The sequence below is a fragment of the Nipponia nippon genome, unplaced genomic scaffold (assembly GCF_047370975.1).
Source record: "Nipponia nippon isolate SJK-2023a ecotype South Korea unplaced genomic scaffold, ASM4737097v1 scaffold_7, whole genome shotgun sequence".
In the NCBI taxonomy this organism is placed as follows: domain Eukaryota; kingdom Metazoa; phylum Chordata; class Aves; order Pelecaniformes; family Threskiornithidae; genus Nipponia; species Nipponia nippon.
The window spans coordinates 22,692,318-22,714,597 of record NW_028262391.1 but is presented as its reverse complement, the minus strand read 5'-3'; the positions used below and the strand labels follow the sequence as shown (position 1 = coordinate 22,714,597).

The following is a 22,280-nucleotide window of genomic DNA, read 5'->3' as shown; positions in this document are numbered from 1 at the left end:
ACTGAAGGGGTGGCCCACTGCATCCGTATCTCAGAAACCAGAAAACCTCCTGAGTGAAAGTGAAAAGAGCACTGAATTTATTAAAAAAACCCAAACAAACAAACAAAAAAAACCCAAAAACCAAGCTTCTGGTATGGGTTTAAACCATCGCACAGAAGCTACTACAAGTTTTCCTGCTCAATGAATTAAAAGCCACAATTTGATTTTTTTTTTCTTTTTAAAAGAACTTATCACTAGGTGCCAACAACAAAACAGCCCTGGTTCACTCACTCTCTCACACAAAATTAGACATTAAAAATGCACACTGCTTTCACGTGTCACTTAAGGCATTTAATTTTCCTCTGAAATCAATTACCTTTTTTTTTTTTTTTTTTAAACAGGTTAACTGCTGACCTCCCCAACGCTCTCCAGTGCAACTGTCCAACAATAAACAGGCCCAGGAGGTTTGCTGAAAACATAAGCTTGTTGGACATCTGGTGCTATTGAAGGATAAAACATGGAAGAAACAAGGTGGGGGTGGTGTCATTCTGGGCCGGGAGAAGACTTGGTTACCTAATATAAGACCTTGCCAAAGTTGGGCAGTTTGGGGTCTTAAGCTCCAATTCAGGAATAATGAGAAAGTGGCTTTCTTTAATGGACTGGATCAATGCACGTCAAATAGATTAAGCTTGCTGGCAGATATGTCAATCTGCAAATGAACTACTCCAAGGCTGTTCAATGATTCAAGGTATCCGTAACTAATTTTTCTTAAAACTCAGTATTTTTTTTAATGAACTTCTCAGGGTTAAAAAAAGAGACAAGTTAAAAATGAATGCTTTTTTCTTCTTATGATCCATCTTGTTTAGATAGCAGTGTTGCTAATAGACAGCTTAATTGGTACACTATTTTGGTGACGTATTTGTTAGTGGTGTTTTGGGGGAGGTGAAGATTTGCAACAAAGAGAAAGTCATACCAACTTCACCGACTGCCCAAAGGGTATCCTGATGCTTTACTCCCTGCCTTCAGATTCAGTAGCAATTATGTTCCACAACCAGCCCACTGAGACCAAACTTGCACCAACACTTATAGTAACAGCATGCAACTACATGAGGCAAGAGGCAGCTTTTGTCACATGCTGCATGATGCTTTAAGGATATATTATAGAGCACCAACCTCCAACTGTAAGCAGAAACAAGACAGAGCAGGCTAGTGTCAGTTGCCAAACATTTAGGACATAAATACATGATCTTTAGAAGGAATCAATCTACATATATATATAGTGGAAGTAAGCCAGAAAGGGCAAATTTGCCATGAACTCAGACAAAACTCAGTTAAAGTGAACCATTTCAAGGGTACATATCAGCAATTTTAGCAATATCAGTTTTTACCTATTTTCTGAATACAACTCCTATTTCAGGTACTGTACCATTACTTAATCTGTGCTAACCTAACACAAGTCTCATGAAGTTGTGTCTAATCAAGAAGATATAAAATTAGTCAGGAGGCGGCATTTGCTTCCCTTGCTATCCTGATGGGTTTGTTTAACAGCTGGATTTTTAGATCAGACCTAATAAGGTACTTCATTCTAAACAGAACATTTTCCTCCTTCACAGGTTGGGCTGCATCTACTTTCTATAGAGAGAGAGAAAGCAAAATAATTGCTTCTTTTCCTCAGCAGGGAAGGTTTTACATTTACAATGTGTTTGTGACGACCAGTTCTGAATGAACGACTGGTGAGTGGCTATAAGGATACCTGCAAACAACACGTACAGCTTCCTTTTAAGTTTAAAGGTTACCTAAATATGAACAGATGCCCATATTCAGCTCAAGAAAAAAGGTGGAATTAACTCCACTATCAAGCAACAGCAGGAATTCTGCTATGGTCTAATCTTTATTGAGGGTAGTTTTTAGGCTTACCTATAATAATCCATTTTAAGCTGTTTCCATTTTAAGTTATTGAAACTATTTTATAAACTGTGTCTGACAAAAACTTGTTTTTAGTCTCCTGGAACTATTTTAAGCATTTAGTTGGTAATGGAAAACACATGTGAGAAACAGAATATCAAATAATTCCAACAGTAGTATTTCCATACTTTATTTTAATCTTATTCATAGGGCAAAGAGGAAATGAAATTCACCTTGTATGACCAGACAAACCAGTCCTGTAATACCCCGACTGCAAATCATGTAACAGCTTCAGTGCTCTTCAAAATTACTTGACATTTTACTAAAAATCAAGGTACGCTCTCTCTCCTATCATAGATCATTCTATGTAGAGCCACAAATTCACTTCTGTTACCTTTTGGCATTTAGTTTTAATAAACATATAGCTAAATCTTGTATTTATTTTAATATACAAGGAAGCGCCATATGAAATTTAAACTACTTTTTTTTTTTCAAGCAGATAATTTTATTATAGTTTACCTAACACTATTTTGTTTTCCATTTTCTGACATTTCCTGTGCTGAAGGATATAAATGGACTGCCATGTTCAACCTACATCAGTAGATCCTTTATCAATATATTTAATCCCTTTTGAACCCATTTATACTTGTGATTTCCACATAATCTCACTGCAATGGTTCATAGGACTGATTTTTTCAATGTATGAATTTTTTTTTTTAAATAAGGCACCTGATATTTCACTGGAACACCTTAGTCATTGGATTTTGACACAAGATCTTCCATAGTCACTTTTTCTGTGCCATTTATGAATGCATAGGCATTTTCTTAATGTTCTCTGCAGTTATTTCTTTCTCAGGCTGAAGAGTTAAGCCAAAACAAACCAAAGGAGGTGGTTTGTCACATAACACATATATAAGCTGCCACAACATGCTCTGGATGCAAAAAGCTTACACAGCTCCACAAAAGGAGACTAGAGAGTTTAGGAAACTATTAAGGGTTACTAAGCACATACACATCTGGCTAAGTAAGGCACTGAAATCCAGATGATTAGAGGCTAAGGGATCACCCAGACGAAAGAAGCTTCATAGGAATCAGGGAAAGAATAGGGATCACCGTCTAAGCTTACCCAGTTCCCATACTCTCCCTTAGCCAGCTATTCATTGTCTATTTAAGAATGGATACGGAGTTAGCTGGACCATCGGTCAGACGCAGGTTTATTTATTCTTTCCGTGTGCAGAAGTCATACTTTCCTTCTTATCCAGCCTATTAAGTTTTACTATTTATTTAGTTTAGTATTTATTTACTTATTTTTACAGCTAGGGAGAAGGGGTAGAGGAGGACAGGTATGGACAACAAGTGCACAATACTCAAGATACAAGCTGGCCACAATAACAGGTTTCCTGTTCTGTTCCAATTCACAACATCATATTCACCCTTTGGATCACTCATTATTGATATTTTCATAATATTATGCACAATGACTCCAGGATCTCTTTCCAGGTGGCAACAGTTCATTGTGCACAGGAACTCTTCACACACTACGTACAGGCAGATTTGCTCCCCTCACTCCTGTCCTCCACTAAGCATTACTGAGCATTACATTGCTGAATTTCACCTCCCGCTTTATTAGCCAGTTGTTAAGTACTGTGGGACTCTTCTACAACTCTTCCTGGAGTGCAATTTAGATTTATCCACCTTGAAAAATTGTGTAAATTATTACTTCATCTTATTTTCCAGTTCATCGTTAAGGTACTGAGCAGAGTAGATCCCAGCAGAGATCTCACTAATAATCTCCTTCCAACTTAAAATCTGACCATTTGCTTCTATCTTTTGTTGCCTGTCTTTTAAAGAACTTCCCTAAAGAACTGTCCAACTTTAACAATGTACAAGTGTCTCAGAAGGGATGCTTTTGTCAGGTTCTCTGAAGCATCTGGAATTTCAAAACCTAGTGGATTGGCCTTACTCCCACATGTGTTACCACCTTCAGGGAACTCTGTAAAGCATTACACTAACTCCCTTCCGTGAAATGATCACAATTATCATCATATATATTTACCTGCCTAAAAAGTCTATTCTTTATTACAGTTTATAATAGCAGAAGCCCAAATTATTCTTAAATTTTTAATTTAATCTTTATCTGAACACTAGATCTCCAGCCTGAATCAATGAGAAGCAAAAACTATATGAGTTTCCCTCTGTAATGGAATCTATTGTACATAGTGTTGACTAGATAATTGAAAATATACCTGTTTTCTCAACTGGAATATCTAGATAAATTGAAAAGCGCTGCAGAGGTAGGTCTGAGGCCTCAATGGGAGTGGGCACCAAAATGCCAGTTGGAAGTGCTGCAGAGTCACCATTCCAGTGGCAGAAGTTCTAGTTTCATACACTTACTATTAAAAAGGGACTGAACTCAAAGTGCAATGGCTGAAAAGACACCTAAATCCATCCATATGAAGAGTCTAAATAAGCATTCATCAAGACCACCACTGCTGCCAGTTACTTTGCTCAAAACCATCATTTGAATACAAATTTTAGCAGCAAATAGGCAATCAAAGTGAATCCCTGGTCTCTCAATAGCCAAAAGGAGGTCCATTTGACATTGCTTTCAGGACCAACAGCACACCACTGCTAAAAAAGTCCCGCACTGCAGAGCCTGTTAGAGCCGTGTGTTACACACTCCCTGCTTTTCTGTAGCTGCACTGAATTCAGAGTCTCAGCTGGCTGCCTCTGAACAGCAAGGAGGAGCGGAGGCCATGAGCGATGCAGCCGGTGGCGTGCTGGGAGGTTTGACAATCAGAGGGACAGCCAGCACCAGGCGATACAGACCAGCAGAGATGGCGGCTTAGTGCAAGTTTGAGAAACATGCCGAAAGAGATGCACGCGTAGCCACACAGCCTGCCGAACAGCAAATCCCTGGATGCACGCAGCTGTAAGGGACATCCAGGAAACGCCTGTAGGGACACTACACTTAATGACTACACCTCCTAATGTACTTCAGGGCACGTATCTTTGTCAGCCTAATTAAAACCAGAAATCATTTACTATTTGCTGTTTTTCCTGTGAGGCAGGAAACAACCAGAGACTGATGGCAGGAGAAGTGCCCCAGAGGGCATTGAATTTCCTACTAAAATTACCTAGCAAAAAGGGTAGTAACATCTTCGGAGACTGCTGTCTGCACCACACAATTATGTGTTTAATGAAGCAGTTGGTTTCACTTTTTCAAAAATAGCTGAATGTGTTTTATGAGAATATCAAGATAGACCTAAAATGGATAAGAATGAAATACATGTCTGTCTTCATCTTGGATGGCCCATATGGGGCATGGATACTTTGGCTCTGTCTGCAGCAGCTTATTTGTAAAATTATAATGCAGCCAACCGTGGAAATCATTACCTAAAAACCAGATAAAGATCTGGAAAAATTACAGGTCTAATTCTGCTTAATCCAGAACATTTCACTCTTTGAAAGTATCACATAATACCAAACATCAGCCCTTATGTGAAAAAGGCTCCATTTGCTTACCAATTAATTTATTGCACTCCGGGTAAAACAGAAAAGCAAGCTGTCAAAGCAAGTCAGAGAGCCCTTAAGAAACCCTGTGACTGAGACAAACTTTGACATAGAAACAAAAGCAAAACAGACCCTTCCCAGCATTGGCAGTAAGAAGGTCCAGAAGGGACCTTAGTCAGTGCCTCTCCCACCTACCAGCTGAAAACCCGTCTCTTTGGTGGCTTCTTATTCTGCAAGGTTAAGGTTAAAGGAGTGCTCTACAACTGAATCAGTTTCATCGTCATCTTTGACATTAAACAAACTAATGACTTCTTGACAGTCAAAGAAAATTGTTCTATTTAAGAAACATCAAAAATTTTAGAGTTTATTCAGGGGATGAATTCAAATTTAGACGTGTTCAAAACACATCTAGACAGCTTTGCACAACTGCATTTTTATGACTCACTCACTTGGCTCACCCCAATTTCTTCCAAGGGTCATTTCTCACTTTTTACCTCAAAAGACTATTTTTAAATACTGTTTCTGCAAAACAGCTGGCAGAATCAGCTGAACAGAGCCCATTTTTTAAATCCATAGGAGTAAAGACAGTATCATTTGCAGAGTAAAGAAAGGAAAAAAAGAACGAGTAAAAGATGGCTTACAGCTGTCCACTCAGAAAAGGACAACATAGCACTCTTCTTCCCTGCCTCCTGAAAAAACAGCATTTTATAATACTCATTGCAGAGAAACCCGAGAAACGGCATTAGCCATACCTGCTCACTACCAGCAGGCACTCCTCCATCATCAGTTTAATCAACAGAAAAGACCTTTCGCACAGGGAGATACTATTTACCGGCAGCCTGTGGATTTCAGACAAGCACACAGCATTACCGAGCTCCACAGAGGATCAGAACATTATTGTCAGATTAGCATTGGGAAATGGATTTACCATCTGCCTTTTTGGCTCAAAATCTTAAACCTAAAAGCTTGAAAAACAAGGGTTGGTTGTTTTTTTTTTTTACACTTAAAGCGTGTTCTCATATTGGTTATATAAATGTGGTTGTCTTCTTTTCTTAGTACTGCTCAACTTCCCAAGTAGAGAGAACATTTGATTACCATTTTCACCTGCTCTAAGAGCAGGTCAGTTCCTATCAAACACTTACTTTCATGTATTACTTCAAATACTAGCCATGTAGAGTTAGCCAAAAGTTCTAGTTTAAAAGCCTAACCTCTTTTTTAAAAATTAACACTGCAAAGACAGTTGTGCACTGAGGAGAGAATGTACCCAGAAGTCGTTAAAATTAATGGGGTTTGGACCTACAGCTTATCCTGTTTATAAGGGTGACTAAACATACAATGGGGGGAAAAAAGCAAATAATGACATTTGTTATAGCAAGTAATTGTCAATGATGGAAAAACAAACAATTGTACAAAATGTTAATTGAACTCCCTCCTGCCTAATGATTATTAGCATGCTTTTTCTATTTTCATATAGTAGCCTTCCTCCACCTGCAAAGGACTTCATCTTCATGACACTACCAAAAATCCTTAAATCAGAATGCTATCTGTGGGTCAGTTAGGATCTGCAAATATAAAATGCACATATGTAAATACTGCTTAATGGTAGAGCTCGTACTGAGTTCTGAACATTTACAGTTGCAAGTAAGTTGTTCTCTTCAGAGTATATGAAGGAAAACAGACATCATTACCAGATACAGTATTTTGTTATTTTCTGCCTAGGAAAGCAAATCTTTTCCCTATTTAATGTAACATGCTTACTTATTAAGACTTCTATAAATTAAACAGGTACACTTAAAGTGAATTTCTGTTAAACCAAAATGACAATAATTCAGAATACTGGGGAATAAGTGATTTAGTATACTATGGTAAAAGTGACATTTAGATTTTATGCTCACTCATGGTTCATACACAAAACGTTTCTTGATACTTGCATTTTAAGGAAGTTTCTATCAAGACAGAAATCTGGGGAACAGAAAGCAGATGGTGGTTCCAGCCGACTAGTCTGATGAGAAGTTACTTGGAGCTCCGAGATTTGTTGACCGGCATGTTCAAGTGGGTTGCTGAGAAACCCATCCGCCACAACAGCGTAATGGTTTTTCTTGCTCTGAAAGTAGAACTATACACGAAATTACGCACCACTTCCACAGTACTGTATTCCCCAATAGAAAAACTCTAACGACAACAGCAAAACATTGCAGGGGAGGCCCCTCTAGGTGGGCAGACCCACACGCACACCCCCCTCCGCCTGAAAATGCACACTTTTTTAGACAGTTTTGGAAATGGTCACTCTCTAGCCAATTTCTACTGCAGTTCCTTCTCAGCAGTGAGCTTTCACCCACTAACTACTCATCTGTGCAGCATCTCATATACACCCGCACAACCAGGTAGGTTGTCACATCTGGTATCTCAACAACACACCAGACCCTGGACATCCAGAGAACCAGAATGCAGGTAAGAAGCAGAAGTACAGAACTGCTGCTGCTCCACAGACAGAGAAGCTGTTGAAGGCATAACCCTCTTTGGTACAAAGTCCAAACCGTCATTCAGTTTTGTTCCATCTCCATTCTGTTTTAAAGACAAACTTATTTTCATTAATATTTTCGGATTATAGCTTATATACACATTATGTATTAAAGGTGTTTAAAAAACGGGCCAGAGGAAGTCTGGAAGTTCCTCTGCATAAGTGATTTAGGAAAAACATTGCATTCTCAGGAAGCTGCTGTTTGCATACAGATGCTAGCATTGTTCATGCTGCCAATTTATCAGAGTTTCATTTCAGAAATGTTGCCCAGGATGATGATAAAAGGCTGTAACTCCAGTATTTCAAGTATATCAAGTTACATGCTGGATTTTGAAAACGTTTGCATCATAGACGATTTAGCTTCTGCTTTATTCATGGTCAATGAAATTACAAAATGCCTTGAACTTCTTACTGGTGATCAGTTATACCTGGAAGTTAATAAAATTCTTTTAGACGATACAAGATCTGTTATGTTATAGAAATAACAGATTTAAATTTTTAGTAAGTCTTCAGAAAATTAAGAAAAAAAATAGTTCCATCAGAAATTAAGAATATTTCAGTCAGAAAAATATGCAGGGTTAATTCAGCCTCTCGGATCCAGAAATATTAACAGCTCACTCATTTCTACTCAAATTGAGAAGTTCAGTTGTAAAGTCACAAATGACAAAAGACCCTGTGAGATGCCAATAGCATCACAGTGATTCCTGTAATGTTCATACTGGAAGCACAGCAAACATTTGTCAAGTTCTTTGACTTATACAGGCTCTTAGTTTAACTTAGAAAAACAAGCAGTTACCAGCAGTCAGGAAAGCCCAGCATAGCTGTGCTTAACACCAGGAGGAGCCAGGTGAATTTTCACTCCCTACCATACAGCTGGGGGCTGGAATCTGAGCTCCTGTGCTCCTGCCAGAAAAACTGCTGATGAAAACAAAGTAAAGTAGGGATGTTTGGACATTCAGGAACTTGGATAGTCCTGACCTTTCTTTTCTGTATGCTACTTGGCTTATTACATCAAGGCTTATTTCCTTCTGTCAAAATCTCAGCATCTTTCCTTTTTTAACCCTCTTACCACACTTCCCTGCCTTCTCTCTTCCTTTTAAGCACTAGTGCCTTCTTCACATTTGCTCTTTCAAATAGATCTTCCTAGATGTTGCTGGCACTTCTTGCTTTACCTCTTACTTTTTCTCCGCCCTTGACTCACATTTCATTCTGGTGCCTGTGGGCCATCTGTCTCTCATGATAACTGTTCGTTCTTTGTACACTATAGTCCTTTTGCCAGTGGCCTGTCCCGACAACTTTAACATTTAAATCTCAATCTAAATGAAAAGTAAAGCATGTGTTAGAATTACTTCCCTTCCCAAGACAAGAAAATACCACTGAAGCTGGTTTCTTAAAATAAAACCAATACAATTATGTTCCCTGAAGTCTCCATAGTCCAGGTGAAGCTATCCTCCTTTCCCAAATGTGTCATGAACAAATTATTTAGAAGTACAAAAGGATTGGCTGTAACCAAATACTAACGTGCACTTAATGGACTGCAGATTTTGCAGGATGTTTAAAGTTTCTCCTCTGATCTCTCTGAACTTTGGCCTTCATTTGTTTATACAGGCAGAGGCCAATAGGTCATACCACTAAAATCAGCAAATTGTTTACACATATGGCAAGCACCATGGAGCAGTAACGTAGTCATGGCTACAACCATACACAGCACATTAAAGCAACTGCTTTAGCAAAAATAACAAAGATACAGTGAGTCCACATACGTGATGAGGAGACCTTCCAGTGCAATGAAACTCAGTATGAACTAAGAAATTAATTGGCATTTCTTCAGAAGCCAATGCACATGTTCCTGTCCACTCTAATCCAAGTCACTCACTGTAACAGTGCTTGCTTCATAAAAAGTGGCAGCCGCCTTTGACATCATCAGCGTCAAAATTTTACAAATTTTAAGTGCAAGTGCTAATTTAGCACTGTGGTAGTTAATTCTGCAAAGAATATAAAAGTTCACAGAGTGAGGCTGAAGGAAAAGCTGTCGCTGAAGGTATGGGAGCTCCAAGCATGCTGCTGGGCTGAGTTTGTTCAAACACCAGATTCTGATACAGTGCCCGTGGCTGCATGATGCATTTCACCAGAGGCAGCTTACTGGCGAAAAGTTCTCTGTTCAGTGAAAATACATTATTTTCATAATAGTTATGCTAGCTTTAAAACTAAAATTTGCTATTTAAAAAACTCATTAAGTGCTTAAAAAAACTAATACCTAAGCCTTCAAAAATTATTTTAACCTTTACAGAGAAAGATCTTTAAAAAAGCCTCTCCAAACAGCATATTTTACATAACATGACTACCTGGAAACAAGGCATTTTCAGAAGCATAAAATGTTTCAATTTTGAAAGTGTGAACGAGGTACTAATACAACCCCACACTCTGTTTTGTTTTGATGGACAGAGGAACATATTTTTGAGAGCAATTACAGGCTCTCTGCTTAAAAGAATGCCAAAAAATGAAGGTAAACACTACAAGAAATGAGGAAAAGCACCAGGACCTAAAAGAAACTAATCACTTTGTCTTGGTTAAATACACTGCAGCTGTCAAGCTTGCTGAAACCACAGAGAAGAGGAAGCAATTTTTTTTAGTTTCAAGATGCTGTATCAAGGCTTTGTGGCCTATTCAGTGGCATACTGAACAGGCATAAGATATGTGGCATACACAAGGAGAACATTATTAAACATTTATAGCTACTTTTTATTGAGAAGCAGAAGCACATCTTCTTTAAATTTCATGTCCAAACAATACATGCAGACATGAATTCCCATTTGCAATGGAGATGCAGCATGCTGTAGAAATAAAAATGTCTGCTGTGAGAAAACGCAACTGTGAATCTCACAAAAAAAAATTATCCTTTTTGAATGTTACCTACTTCCTTCCTCAAAATACATTTTGGTTTCATACAAATCACTTTTCTGGAATAAGATAATTTGTTTGGCCAACCAGTGATAAATTGGCAGAGACAGAGCTAATAAGTAATCTTCTCTCTTAAAAAAAAAAAAAAAAAAAAACCAAACCAAAACAAAACCAAGAAACAAAACCAAAAAAAAATCCACAGCCCAAAGATATGCCAGATCTGGAAGTTCATTACTTTCAGAAAGAAGTGTTCACATACAGTAGGGAGTTACTCTTATATTGTTATTCATCGTACGAATTTCACTCATCTACAAAATTTGTGTTTTCTTAATCATGTTCATGGAAAATACAGGTATAGCTTTGACTAACTGATCTGAGGTAACACTGGACACCTGCCTTCACTCCGTTACTGCCTGCTAAGTCCACTCTGAACAAGCATTACCAAAAATATATTATCCAATGCTCCTAGTGAATAATTTTCCCATTGCAACAGTCACCCTTAGCACCAACGCTGAAGACGTGCAACTCCAAACTGCCAGTCAGGCAGAATCCTGGCCAATGCGCTGAAGGCTATATGAAATGCTCAGTTTGTTTCAAATTACCAACAGAAATCCTCTTAGGAGCGTCATCATTTTATCTTCTGTATTTCACCACCAACCAACATTTAAAAATAATGTTTAAACAACTGAAAGAATCCTCATAATTCTTGTACATGAAGTTCAGTTATGTCAATAACTTCTAACGTAACGTCTGAGTTTCAGCACTGAAGACTGAAATGCCCCATCTCACACTTGTAGTGTTGGAGGTTTTTCAGCAAAAATTAGGTTTGATAACAGGCCTGAAGACAGATCTGATCATCAGTCCCACCCCAAAACAGTTTAAAGTGAAAGACTAAAGTTATTTAAATTCTCTGTATATGCATGAATCAAACAAGATGAGGGGGAGCTTTGATCCAGTCCTGGCCTCGCTAGCAGGACTTTTCATTTGTTATCTTCAAAGGGCAACACAAAACTGAACCTGAGAACACAAGGACTGTCATGCTCCGTCAGGTTTCCCCGCTGGCTATGCCAGGGAAACTACAAAATACACCAGCTCACAGACACAGAGGACTGGAGAGAAAAGATTAGAGGAAAAAAAATGGTGGCAGAAAAGGAGCACAAAAGGATGACTTGCAGCAGAACTTACCACCTTTTACCAAAGTGAAACGCTATCTGGGAGAAAGTGGGACACAGTGCAGTTGAAGGCTGCCAAGCTCAGAATTACAGCTGCAAAAAGCAAATCCCATTCTGCCACTTGCCGATGTCGCAGGGTTTGACTTCACAGCCTCAGCATTATTTTAACACAGTGTTACTGCTGGAGCAGCTTTCCTCTCATTTACACAGGGAGGTAGACAGCACCGTCACTACTTTCAGTGGAACCATCTGCAGAACACAGCAGTGTTTCTGGATGTGCTCGTTTTCAGGCACCTTGCCTGTAGATTTACCATACAAATACGGGTTTTGCTATAATCTGAAGACTGGTATAAATAAATTGCCACTCACCACAATATACTCTGGGAAGATCAGGGTCTTCTCATGTTTATCTTATTAAAGTGGAATTTGCTCTGAGCCCAAACTAGAAATTAGGTTGCTATCTGCCTCACCTAATAGAGAGGCTACACTGTCTTTAAGGGAAGAAAAAGAGGCCATCTGCAGAAAGAGCTTGTGGTTAGAGAAGGGAAGAAACTTCCATGGCTAGAGAGACAAATAAAGTAGTATCTTAAGGATAAATACAACTTATGAGGAAACTTGTATGAAATCATAGTCAAAATGGACAAAGCACACACGTTTTTGGCAATAAAGTAAATACGTCACTGGATAATATATTGCAGAAGCATCATTATTTGCACCAAAGCTTGGATTTACACTGTACAATGCCCAACAGCAATACAGATAAAGCAAATCCAAAAATAAATACTCTTTACAAATTTCCACTTCTAATACAAACCTGGGAGAATGAGTTCACATTGCTGAGCAATTCCAGCATTGTAGCTCGGGCAAATTTCATAAAAGGATTAAGCAAGGCTACCAAATTTCTAATTGCTATTTTAGAGTAACAAATACGATATTCAAAGCGTAACTTTCGATTACAACATTCACGTCAATTTTGAGAACAGAGGTGTAGTTGCTGCTCTTCAAGGTTCTAATTTCTTAAGAACAGGATACATGGGAAATCAGTGGAAACGTGATCAGAACACAGTAACATGCGTCTTTTCCTTAAAACTGTCAGATTTGGCAGCTGCCACGGCACCTTTATGAACCAGAGCAGGAAGAAAAAGCACAGGTATGTCAGGATGCAAATAAACCATAAACACAGCTGTGGACTACTGATGCTTGTTCTTAGCCTTAGGAGCTACTGAACTTAAAATAAACTATATCAGCACCTTCTTCTGTTTTAGGTCAATGATAACTGGATTCCCTGCTAAATAAACAAACTAGACTAGATTGTAAAGGAAAAAAACCTGTTATCTGTAAAGCTAATGAGTGCCTTAGATTGCCTAAGGAGTCTCTATCACTGGAGGTCTTAATAGGTCAAAGTTGTATAAAACAAGACAAGGCTAATCTTACAAGCACAGGAGCTTGAGAAGCTTTTTCTAGCTATGTAATTTCATAAGCAACTATTTGCAACCAACCTGAGATAATCAAATGATTCTCTGCATGATTGTGATTAATTTATACAAACAACAAAAAAATAAATATTCAACATTCACCCCAAAAGACCATTACAAAGACCATTCACCAGTACAGCTAAAGTCACACATTTCAGATTTAATGAATTGCCCTTCCTCTGGAAGAGTGACACTGCACCTAATGTTCTACTGTTATCGGTAACAAAAAGTGCCCTATCTGAAGTTAGGGACGAGAAAAAAAAATAAAGTTAGGTAAGAATTTATTAATAATAAGAGTGTGGTAACATAAGAGAAACTCAGCTGGGGAAGAGAGGAAAGAAGCAGGAGGACTGAAAAAAAAGAAGAGTATCTTGGAGAGAGATGTAATGCAGAGACCACCAGGAAGAGGCAGGAGGTGGCTGGGGCAAAAAGCCAATTAACCGAGTGGCACGTTGTAGTGACAGTGTACTGTTTTCAATCTGCTGAGAAAAAGCCGAGAATTAATTAGAAAGTGTCAACAAATTAGGATTAAAGGACAAGAAATGCACTTAACCCAGGGAAGGGGGGTGCATGTGGAAGAAGACAAAAAACCCCCAACGAGTTGATTCCTAAAGTAGGAACTGAAAATGCTGTTTCCTGTGAAATTATCTCAAAAGCTAAAGATTGCTTCTTCACAGCATTAGCTGCTTAATTACTACCGCTTCATCCTCTGATTGCATGTCTGTAGGGAAAATTCTTCCTAAGGTTTAGCAATACTGGATTTTCAGCATACATTATTTCTACTGCAACCTCCAGAGTAATGTATTATACAAATATCATATAAAAAAAACAGGTTTAGATAAACACAGTACCATATCCATTTAAAAATTTTAATTGAAAACCATTTGGGGGAAAACCCAGAGAGTTTGAGGAGATGTTATATATTTCTCCTGGCAGTTAACAATTCTGCAATTTTGACTTAGATTTCTTTATGGTAAAAAGGCCCCCAGGGCGAAGAGTCCATTTTTATAATTAGCATTTGTGGTATGTTAGAGACAGACCAATGCGAATTAAAATAAACTGAGAACAGTAGGAAAGAAGTTGTGTTTAGCTCCATAGCTCTGAATTTGTTATGTTAGCTTAGAAACATCATCCTTATTTCACAATGTTAGACACATGCAACCTAAGATCTGAAAGTCATTCAAGGGTTAAAGTTGTGGTCTTCTGCAAGGCTAAGAGCAAAAGATTTAACCAGACCCCCACATTCCAAAACTTCTGTAGCTGTATCAGCAAATAGAAGGGATGTGCCCTGAGCCCCCTCCTCCCTCCTTCCCCACACCTGCGATGCAGAACAACCCCAAGGCTTCTTCCCAGTGGGCTGCAGGTGCATGGGCAGCCTCAGCAGCAGCAGCCAAACCTCGGAAAAGCAGGAGCCAAAGGTATCACCCTTCCCCCAGGCAACCCAGGGGTGGAGAGGGAGCGCAGGATCCAGAAACACAAACTACTGTTCCTGGGCCTCTGCACAGGAGCAGATACAGCTCCCTGAACTGAGCCAATGTTATCCAAACATCCTCAGTTTTATGTTTGCACCAGCTCACTGCAGGTACAGCAAACAGGCTGCTGACACAGAAAAACAGGACCCCAGAATTTCTGTTTGGATCATTGCTTTAATCTACCTATTCATTCATTGTAGGTAAGTTCGAAGCACATACTTTGGATAATACTTCTGTTTCATTTGGGTATGTAAATAGTTACAGATGTTAAAAATGGGCTATATGCTGCAGGGCAGTGGTCAGTAACAGCGAGCCTAGGGACCCTTGCCAATAAGTACCAAATACTACAAGAAGGATCTGTAGGTTAAAATATGGACTGGTACACACCAATGTTTTCCATAAATTACATTTCTAAGTAAAGTCGTCTTCTCTTTTGAGACAAATGCTTCCAGCTCCCTGAACTCAACAATTAGACTTATTTTCAAAACTGTGTAAGGGCTATGCAAGTTTTGGCGCAAGAACTGCAATGGGCTATCGATATCAAGCTCAAGAAGCATTCTTTGGCACCTAAATGGCAAAAAGAACCATAAATACCACACAAAAGGAAATACACGGTCTGCTATAGGATATTTCAAAGTAGTTGTACTATTATATAAGGGAAATTGAAAGTCACTGTTTTGAAATCAACATTCCTAATTTTAGGAGGATGAAATTCAGGCATAAAGATCAGTCAATGCCTCAAATGTCTCATAAATGTAATTCTTGGATCTAAGAAAATATCAGTTTAAGACAAGATGGCTAAATTCTGAATGGAAGAGAATAAGGAAGCTAATGGGATACTATTGTTTATCTTAAAAAGTCTTACAGTCTATTTTCAACCAAAACAGGAGTTATTCTTTTTGGAACTTAAAAAAGCAAGAGAAATTCTTAGAGTAAAACATGGCTGTGCTGGACATCAGACATTATTAGCCAAAAGTTGGTTGTGTGGCATTACCCCAAAATCTTGCCAAATGTACTCTAAGAAATAGCTTCGGGATTTATAACCAGAAACACATAAATTGGTGGTAGTGGGGTGTGATTTTTTTAATCTTCAGTTATTGTAGCCTACTGTCATAATACGCAATTCAGAGTTCTTTCCTTTTACATGCAATTTCAAGACTTTTAAAGCCCATTTAAACATTGACTTATCCTTCCTTCATGCAAATGCGTAACAGTCAAGAGTTTAGGCAAGAGTTTGGGAAGTGGTAGTTTTCTTTAAAACTGTCATGATCACATGGAGACAGTGTCTCTAATTAGGATGCATCCCACAACGTATCCCAGATGCCTCACTCCAAGGCAGCAGCTGTAGCAGCCAGCACTGCACTTTCAGCAGGAGTGCATGTTATAGGATGAAGAAATTTGGAAGCGCTACAAGCAGGCATTTTTAGAGACGGCCAGAAGGCCAGTGCTGATGCACACCTGCAGATGTTTCTTCATGACTCTAGTGACAGCGTGCTGTGCTGATGTATGCACGTGGGCCAGTTCCCAAGACCAGCAGAGCCCCACAAACCCTCCTGCCAGCACTCCATATTTCATTTCAACCAACTCTATGCTATCACACAAGGATGGCTACAAAAATCTTTCTGCAGCCTCCTTCTGCCTTCTCCCTGACTAGGAAGATATTGAATTCTAAATTTTGTACCTATGAGTTGCATTATCAAATTCTATGTCTACGGATCACCTATTACTATATACAGAATACAGATCATCTGGCTTTGCTCTTCCACACCAATTCAGAACAGGGCAGAGCCAGACCTGTAATGTAAGCTTATAAAAAGTTCTGGAAAGACTTTTTGACTTCTGGAAGTCAAAAATACCTGACAGAATAGTCAGTATTTTAAGGATCAAATTAAATCACTGCGTTCAACTCACCTACTCAATGACCAAGTTTTCCACCACAGCACTGTTACATTGTCCTCCCACAGCTTTGTTTAAACACACTAGTACTGATGTATCAGTCATGATCTGCAATGTACATTTATACAAAAGTGTTTTGTTACTTCTCTGTTCCAGTCTGTAAATAGTCTTCAGGACTCCTCATCACACAACAGATATAAATAGCCTAGCTTTTTTAAAACATGCACGTACCCTGATGAAAAGAGCATCTGAAAAATAACATACACTGCATTTATTTTATTTGGGATTTTTAATTATTGCAATCAATGAGTCAGATGTCTGATGTAAAATTCTGGAAAATGTAGGCATCGGGCAAAGATCAATGTGGTAAATACTGATAGCATTTGATCAAAGAAGTTTGTCCAGGGAAGAACACAACGTGTTTATGATAAGCACTCTCCATCCTGTCCCCCTGCCTTCCCTCCCTGACGAATATTTGTAACTCTGAGTCTCTCAAATGTGAGAGAAAAACTGTATTGTGAAAGTCACAGCACATCATCATGTGATGCTCAAAGTGGCTTCTGAAAAGAGATTACTCTGGGTATCGGATGCAGCTGGAAGAACTACAATTGATTTTTACTGCAGCATTATTCTAGGACCAATATCCAGATTCCAGAGGGCACACAGGTTCTTGATCTTTGACCTGCGGCCTTATCCTTCCATGATTCTACCATCTACGCAGTAATTAACATGCTTCAAAGTCTGCATCGTCTCTATACCACTACGACATATGTTTAAGTTCATTGCAGCTGCACAAGCCCATCATTTGATCCTTTCACTCTTCCATTCCTGCAAGTCTTTCACTCTTTGCCAGGCAACTGAAATACACAGGCCTTTAAAGTATTCAGAAGTCTTCTATTTAAACAGCAAGTATTGAAAACACTAGAAATCCCTGCAGTCGAGGTCTCCGTTTGCTCTGTAAGACACCACATAAACAACCATTGCAAGCTGTGGTATGCATTCTGAGCAGTAACAATCAATCACTAAATAGCAAGTTACAAGTCACTGCTTGACAGCACAGTTTCAAGAACAACTAAGTCGCTATTGCCAGATCTACTAAAAGCTGCAATCAGCAGTATGAGATACTTCCAGAAAAAGGGGAGGGGGCAGAATTTGCAAGGTTAAAAAGTAAGCAAACAACAACAGAAACACCCCATACACATACGTATGTTCAAGTGTATTTAAATTTGTGAATGCAACATGAGCAGATTCAAGATCTAGTCCAATTTTCACAAGAACAAACAATTATAAAAACCTGTAATATTAAGTGCTATGAGAGTGAACATGAGTGCCACGACCAAACTTGCACTGCTACACAAGGGCTGGCTGGATAGAAACACTTTTAGCAGAGAAGAGGTGTTTGCTTTAGAGCACCAGTTAAACAAGCTACTTTGGTTTCTTGAATGCTGTTTTTGTTGCAGGACAGTAATGGATCAGCGAACATGTGATAACAAATGATGTGATTCCAGGATGTCAAACTGCCCCACAGCAAAGTGGCTTTAAACTTCCTCTTCACATGATCAGATTAACAGTCAGGCCTACATAAAAGTTTAGTTTACAAGTTTACTTTTAGCCATGGGTTCACACTTGAAAAAAAAAAGACTACTTTGACTTTCTCAGGGATACTTTAGGAAGCTATCCTGCCTCTTCCAGCAAAATTATCCCACGAGAAACCGGATGGGAATTTTTCTCTCTGCCATCTCACAGACCACAGCTATCCTTCTCTACTTAGCCCCTTTTATTTTATAATTTCTATCAAACTCATTCACATCCTCCTCCTGTGTTTTCATCTTTCTAGAGCTCCCTTGAGCAGCCCTGTGAAGGCTACAAAAGGAATGCAGAACGATTCCTTGTGTGGACGTGGTGGACCAAGCCAAGCTGTACTTTGCTTGGTTTGGCCAATATTCTTAGTATTATAAAATCTGCTTTCACACACAAATATTCAGTTTGCAAAAGTATCTCTCCCGCACCGGCCTCTGAACACAAAGAAAAAAAAAAAAAAAAAGGCTGTCAGCACACCACTCTCTGCAATGTCTGATTAATTCCAAAATACTTAACGATCTTCGGATATTCCCCTGTATGAAAGCACTCAGGAAGCTGCCATTTAGCATCTGGCTGTAATAACCTGCAGGGCTTCTGTGGATAAAGATTCTTTCCCCCAGTGCTTATTACAGATGTTTATGAAAAGGTAATCTTAAACAGGGTCAAATTATTTAATTATGTTTTTACTTGTATGTCAAATGTAAGGCTAATGAGCAGAGAATTAATTTTTGACAGAAAAAAATTAGACCACCCCATCCTAATTGAAAAGAATAGTAAATTCCTTTAGAAATTACTAATTGAAAGGCAGGTGTTATATTATTCTCCTTTTTTACAAGACCAAGTTCCATTCATAAAGCCCAAAAACTATGACAACTTTGTTCAGTCATCTATTTTTGTTAAATCTATATATTTGTATTCATGGATCCTCCTATGGCTCAGATAATACAGTCTTAAACAAGAACGAAAAGTGCTGCTTACTACCTCATTCAGCCTTCCATTCCCCAATTCACAGCAGCCGATAAGCTGACTGTAGATAAGTGGGCATGACCGAACGTACGCTGTGCTGCGTACGGACCTGGCAAAGCACACGTGTTCCTGAGCAGTGAGAAGAACTGGACAAGATCCAGTCCTGCAGCTCATCTTCTGGTGGGCTACTACTTCAAGGTCACAGCAGCAACATGCTGTTCCTTACTACGTAATGATTTAATTTGATATTACCCCTTTAGATCAAAAATAGCTAATGCTTATCCAAACCCCCATATTTCTGGAGAAGAAAATACCCTGAGAGAGCACCTTCTGAAATGAACTAAGGAACAGAGCCCTCTTTCAGAAAAACTGCTGAAAGCAATATTTGACCTGAGCTCCCAGATTCTTGGGGATCCACAGCTGCTTCTGAGGGTCCTGGAAAGGCAGCTATGGACAGAAAGCCTACTGGCCTGAATTCAAGTATGTTTAGCAACACCATGTAAGAGTTCCCACTACTACAGGAAATTTTTACAGGATCCACAAATCCTATTTGAAAACCACAGATTTAAAACATATCCTCCAGTAAACAAGAGTTTTACTGTTAAATATACCCAGGAAGCTTCTCAAGATCTTTTTTCTCAGTTTGTTCACTTTCTTTGGACACAGATTTCTTGTCACTCTGCTTGCCAGAAGGGAAAATATTTTGATACAATCCATACTATCATTGTAAGACACAACTGGTAGATATTAGTTGTGGGCAATAACTACAGGGTGCAATCGACTCGCGGTGGACAGTCCCCTGCCCCCCAGCACACTCTGTTCACAACAAAAGGATAAAGAAAACAAATCCTACATGAGAAAAGTTGAAAGATACTGTAATGAAGAAATATGGTAACACTTACGGTCAAGTCCATTGATGTATCTCATTGTAATTTCACAGTGCCCCCAAACTGCACTGACTATGGGGTAAAGTTTTTTCCCTTTTAGTCCCCTGAAGGCCACTCCAAGATACTGTCCATCTACCATGAAGCTAAGCGTCCCTTCATCCATATCCAAAACCACCAGTAAGGAGTCTGGGAGTACAAAAGACTCATCCGGTTCCAAAAAGACAGGATACGTGACCCCAGGCTGGTTTTTACAATTGTGGTAGAGTTTGTTGCGTCCCAGATCCCAGCCCCACGATTCACTATTGCTACCAACCAACGACGTGTATCCCACCGAGTGCAGCGGAGCTTCGGCTGTGGAGACACCCACCACAGCGTGAGTTCCCCGTTGCCTCGTGGGCCAGTGGATTTGCCAGACATGCAGGCCTCTCGTGTAGCCGACTTTGCCCCGGATGCAATCTGTGCTTTGGGCAACTGGGTGTCTATGAAAAGTCAGTTTATCATCTTCCTTTACAAATATATTTAAGGAGCGATCTTCATTGTTCCAAGCATGTTTGTACTGGACCTCCAGCTTGGCAGGGGGCATATCCAACAGCATGTCCAGTCGCGCCGGCTTGCAAAAATCCGGGCCTCTCAGCTCTCGTTTAACAGGTCTATAAGGGGGCTCCCTCACATCCACAGACTTTATGCTCCCTGAGATTTTCTGGCCCATTGCTTGGCTGCAGATTTACAAAGGAGAAAGAAAAGTTGACTTTGGCCCAACGTTACCTCATGAAAGCACTTTTACACTGAGCCAGTGACCCGACAAGCTGACTGGATTTACTTCTCCTATTTGGAGCTTCTTAGCAGCAATGTTTTCAGAGAAAAAATGCTCCTGAAAGAAAGCAGAAAGTTTCCAGTTAGTTTAAGAAAGCCAACAGAAAACCCACAGCATATTTTTAAAGAACTTCTCATCCCTACTGGTTATTTTAAACACCAAAGCTGACAATTCACCACTTTTTGTTCCGTATCCTACAGTGCTAACCAGCCTGCCAGCAGGATACTCTGAGCCCACCAGCATACAGAGCGCAGACAGTCATTTCCTCCAATTCATAATAGGATGCAGACATTCCCCACCTTCTGCCCTTCCACCCATTTTGTCTGGCCAAGTTCACAGTGGTCCTGAAGCAGGCATACGCCATCCCCCAGCAACACCGATGAACTTTATGTTCAGTGGTAGCTTCACTTTCACTTGCACTTCTGTTTCACAGCCTTAGAAATACGCACTGTATCAGAATCTCCATTTATTTCTAGCTGTTCTCTTCCCTGGGCCCTGGCGACACAGGGCTTCAGCTTCTGTGCCTTTATTAAAGCAAATGCAGCCAACAGCAAACGGCTGCAAATATTAAATGTTTACTTTTAACATACCCCATCCTTAAATAAAAGAAAAAACAAAAATTCATCAAGCTTTAGGTTTTTTTATAAAGTAGCTAAAAAAAAAAAAAAAAGAGGTAATAGGGGAAGAGGAGGCATGGAAAGATAAATGAAGAACGGCAATTTTGGTTCTTCAGCAGACTCTTCTATATGGGCAGCTACTACAACCGAGTATTTCTTCATGCTACTGGATAGCAGGCTAATCCACATTTCCTATATTGCAGTATTAGGCTGATGCGAAGGAGTGGACCACAGCAAGACACATTGAGGGAAATACATGATTTTGAAATGTATTCTTTCTGCGCTTCCGCAGACAAACATGGTAATGCAGCTGGTGTGGTCAAAAGCACCCAGGAAAGATTCTCTGCAGCCTGGATAAGTTAGATTCATTCACCTTTTAGAGCTCAGGTAGAGTGCAAAGGGAAGCCAAGAACCTCTAAAAGTACTAAAGGGATAAAAATGAAGACAAAGTCCTATAAACTCAAGTAGATGATTGACATGGGATCAAATAAAGTATCCGCACCAGCAGACATACTTCTGTCTTCTAGCAAAATACGTGCCAAGTCTGGGAATGCTCAAATACAGCTGAGGAGACCCCCTCT

General features: G+C 39.4%; 1 protein-coding gene across 8 annotated transcripts in view; it reads right to left on the bottom strand.

Moving 5' to 3' along the window:
• Positions 1 to 22,280, bottom strand: part of SPSB4 (splA/ryanodine receptor domain and SOCS box containing 4) — a 186,003-nt gene that overhangs the window by 49,996 nt on the left and 113,727 nt on the right. For all 8 annotated transcript variants that reach the window (XM_087738448.1, XM_087738449.1, XM_087738453.1 and 5 more), the window contains one exon: positions 20,284 to 21,139. In XM_087738448.1, coding sequence (XP_087594574.1) covers positions 20,284 to 20,977 — 694 coding nt within the window. In that variant the 5' untranslated portion in view covers positions 20,978 to 21,139. The remainder of the gene's footprint in view (positions 1 to 20,283; positions 21,140 to 22,280) is intronic.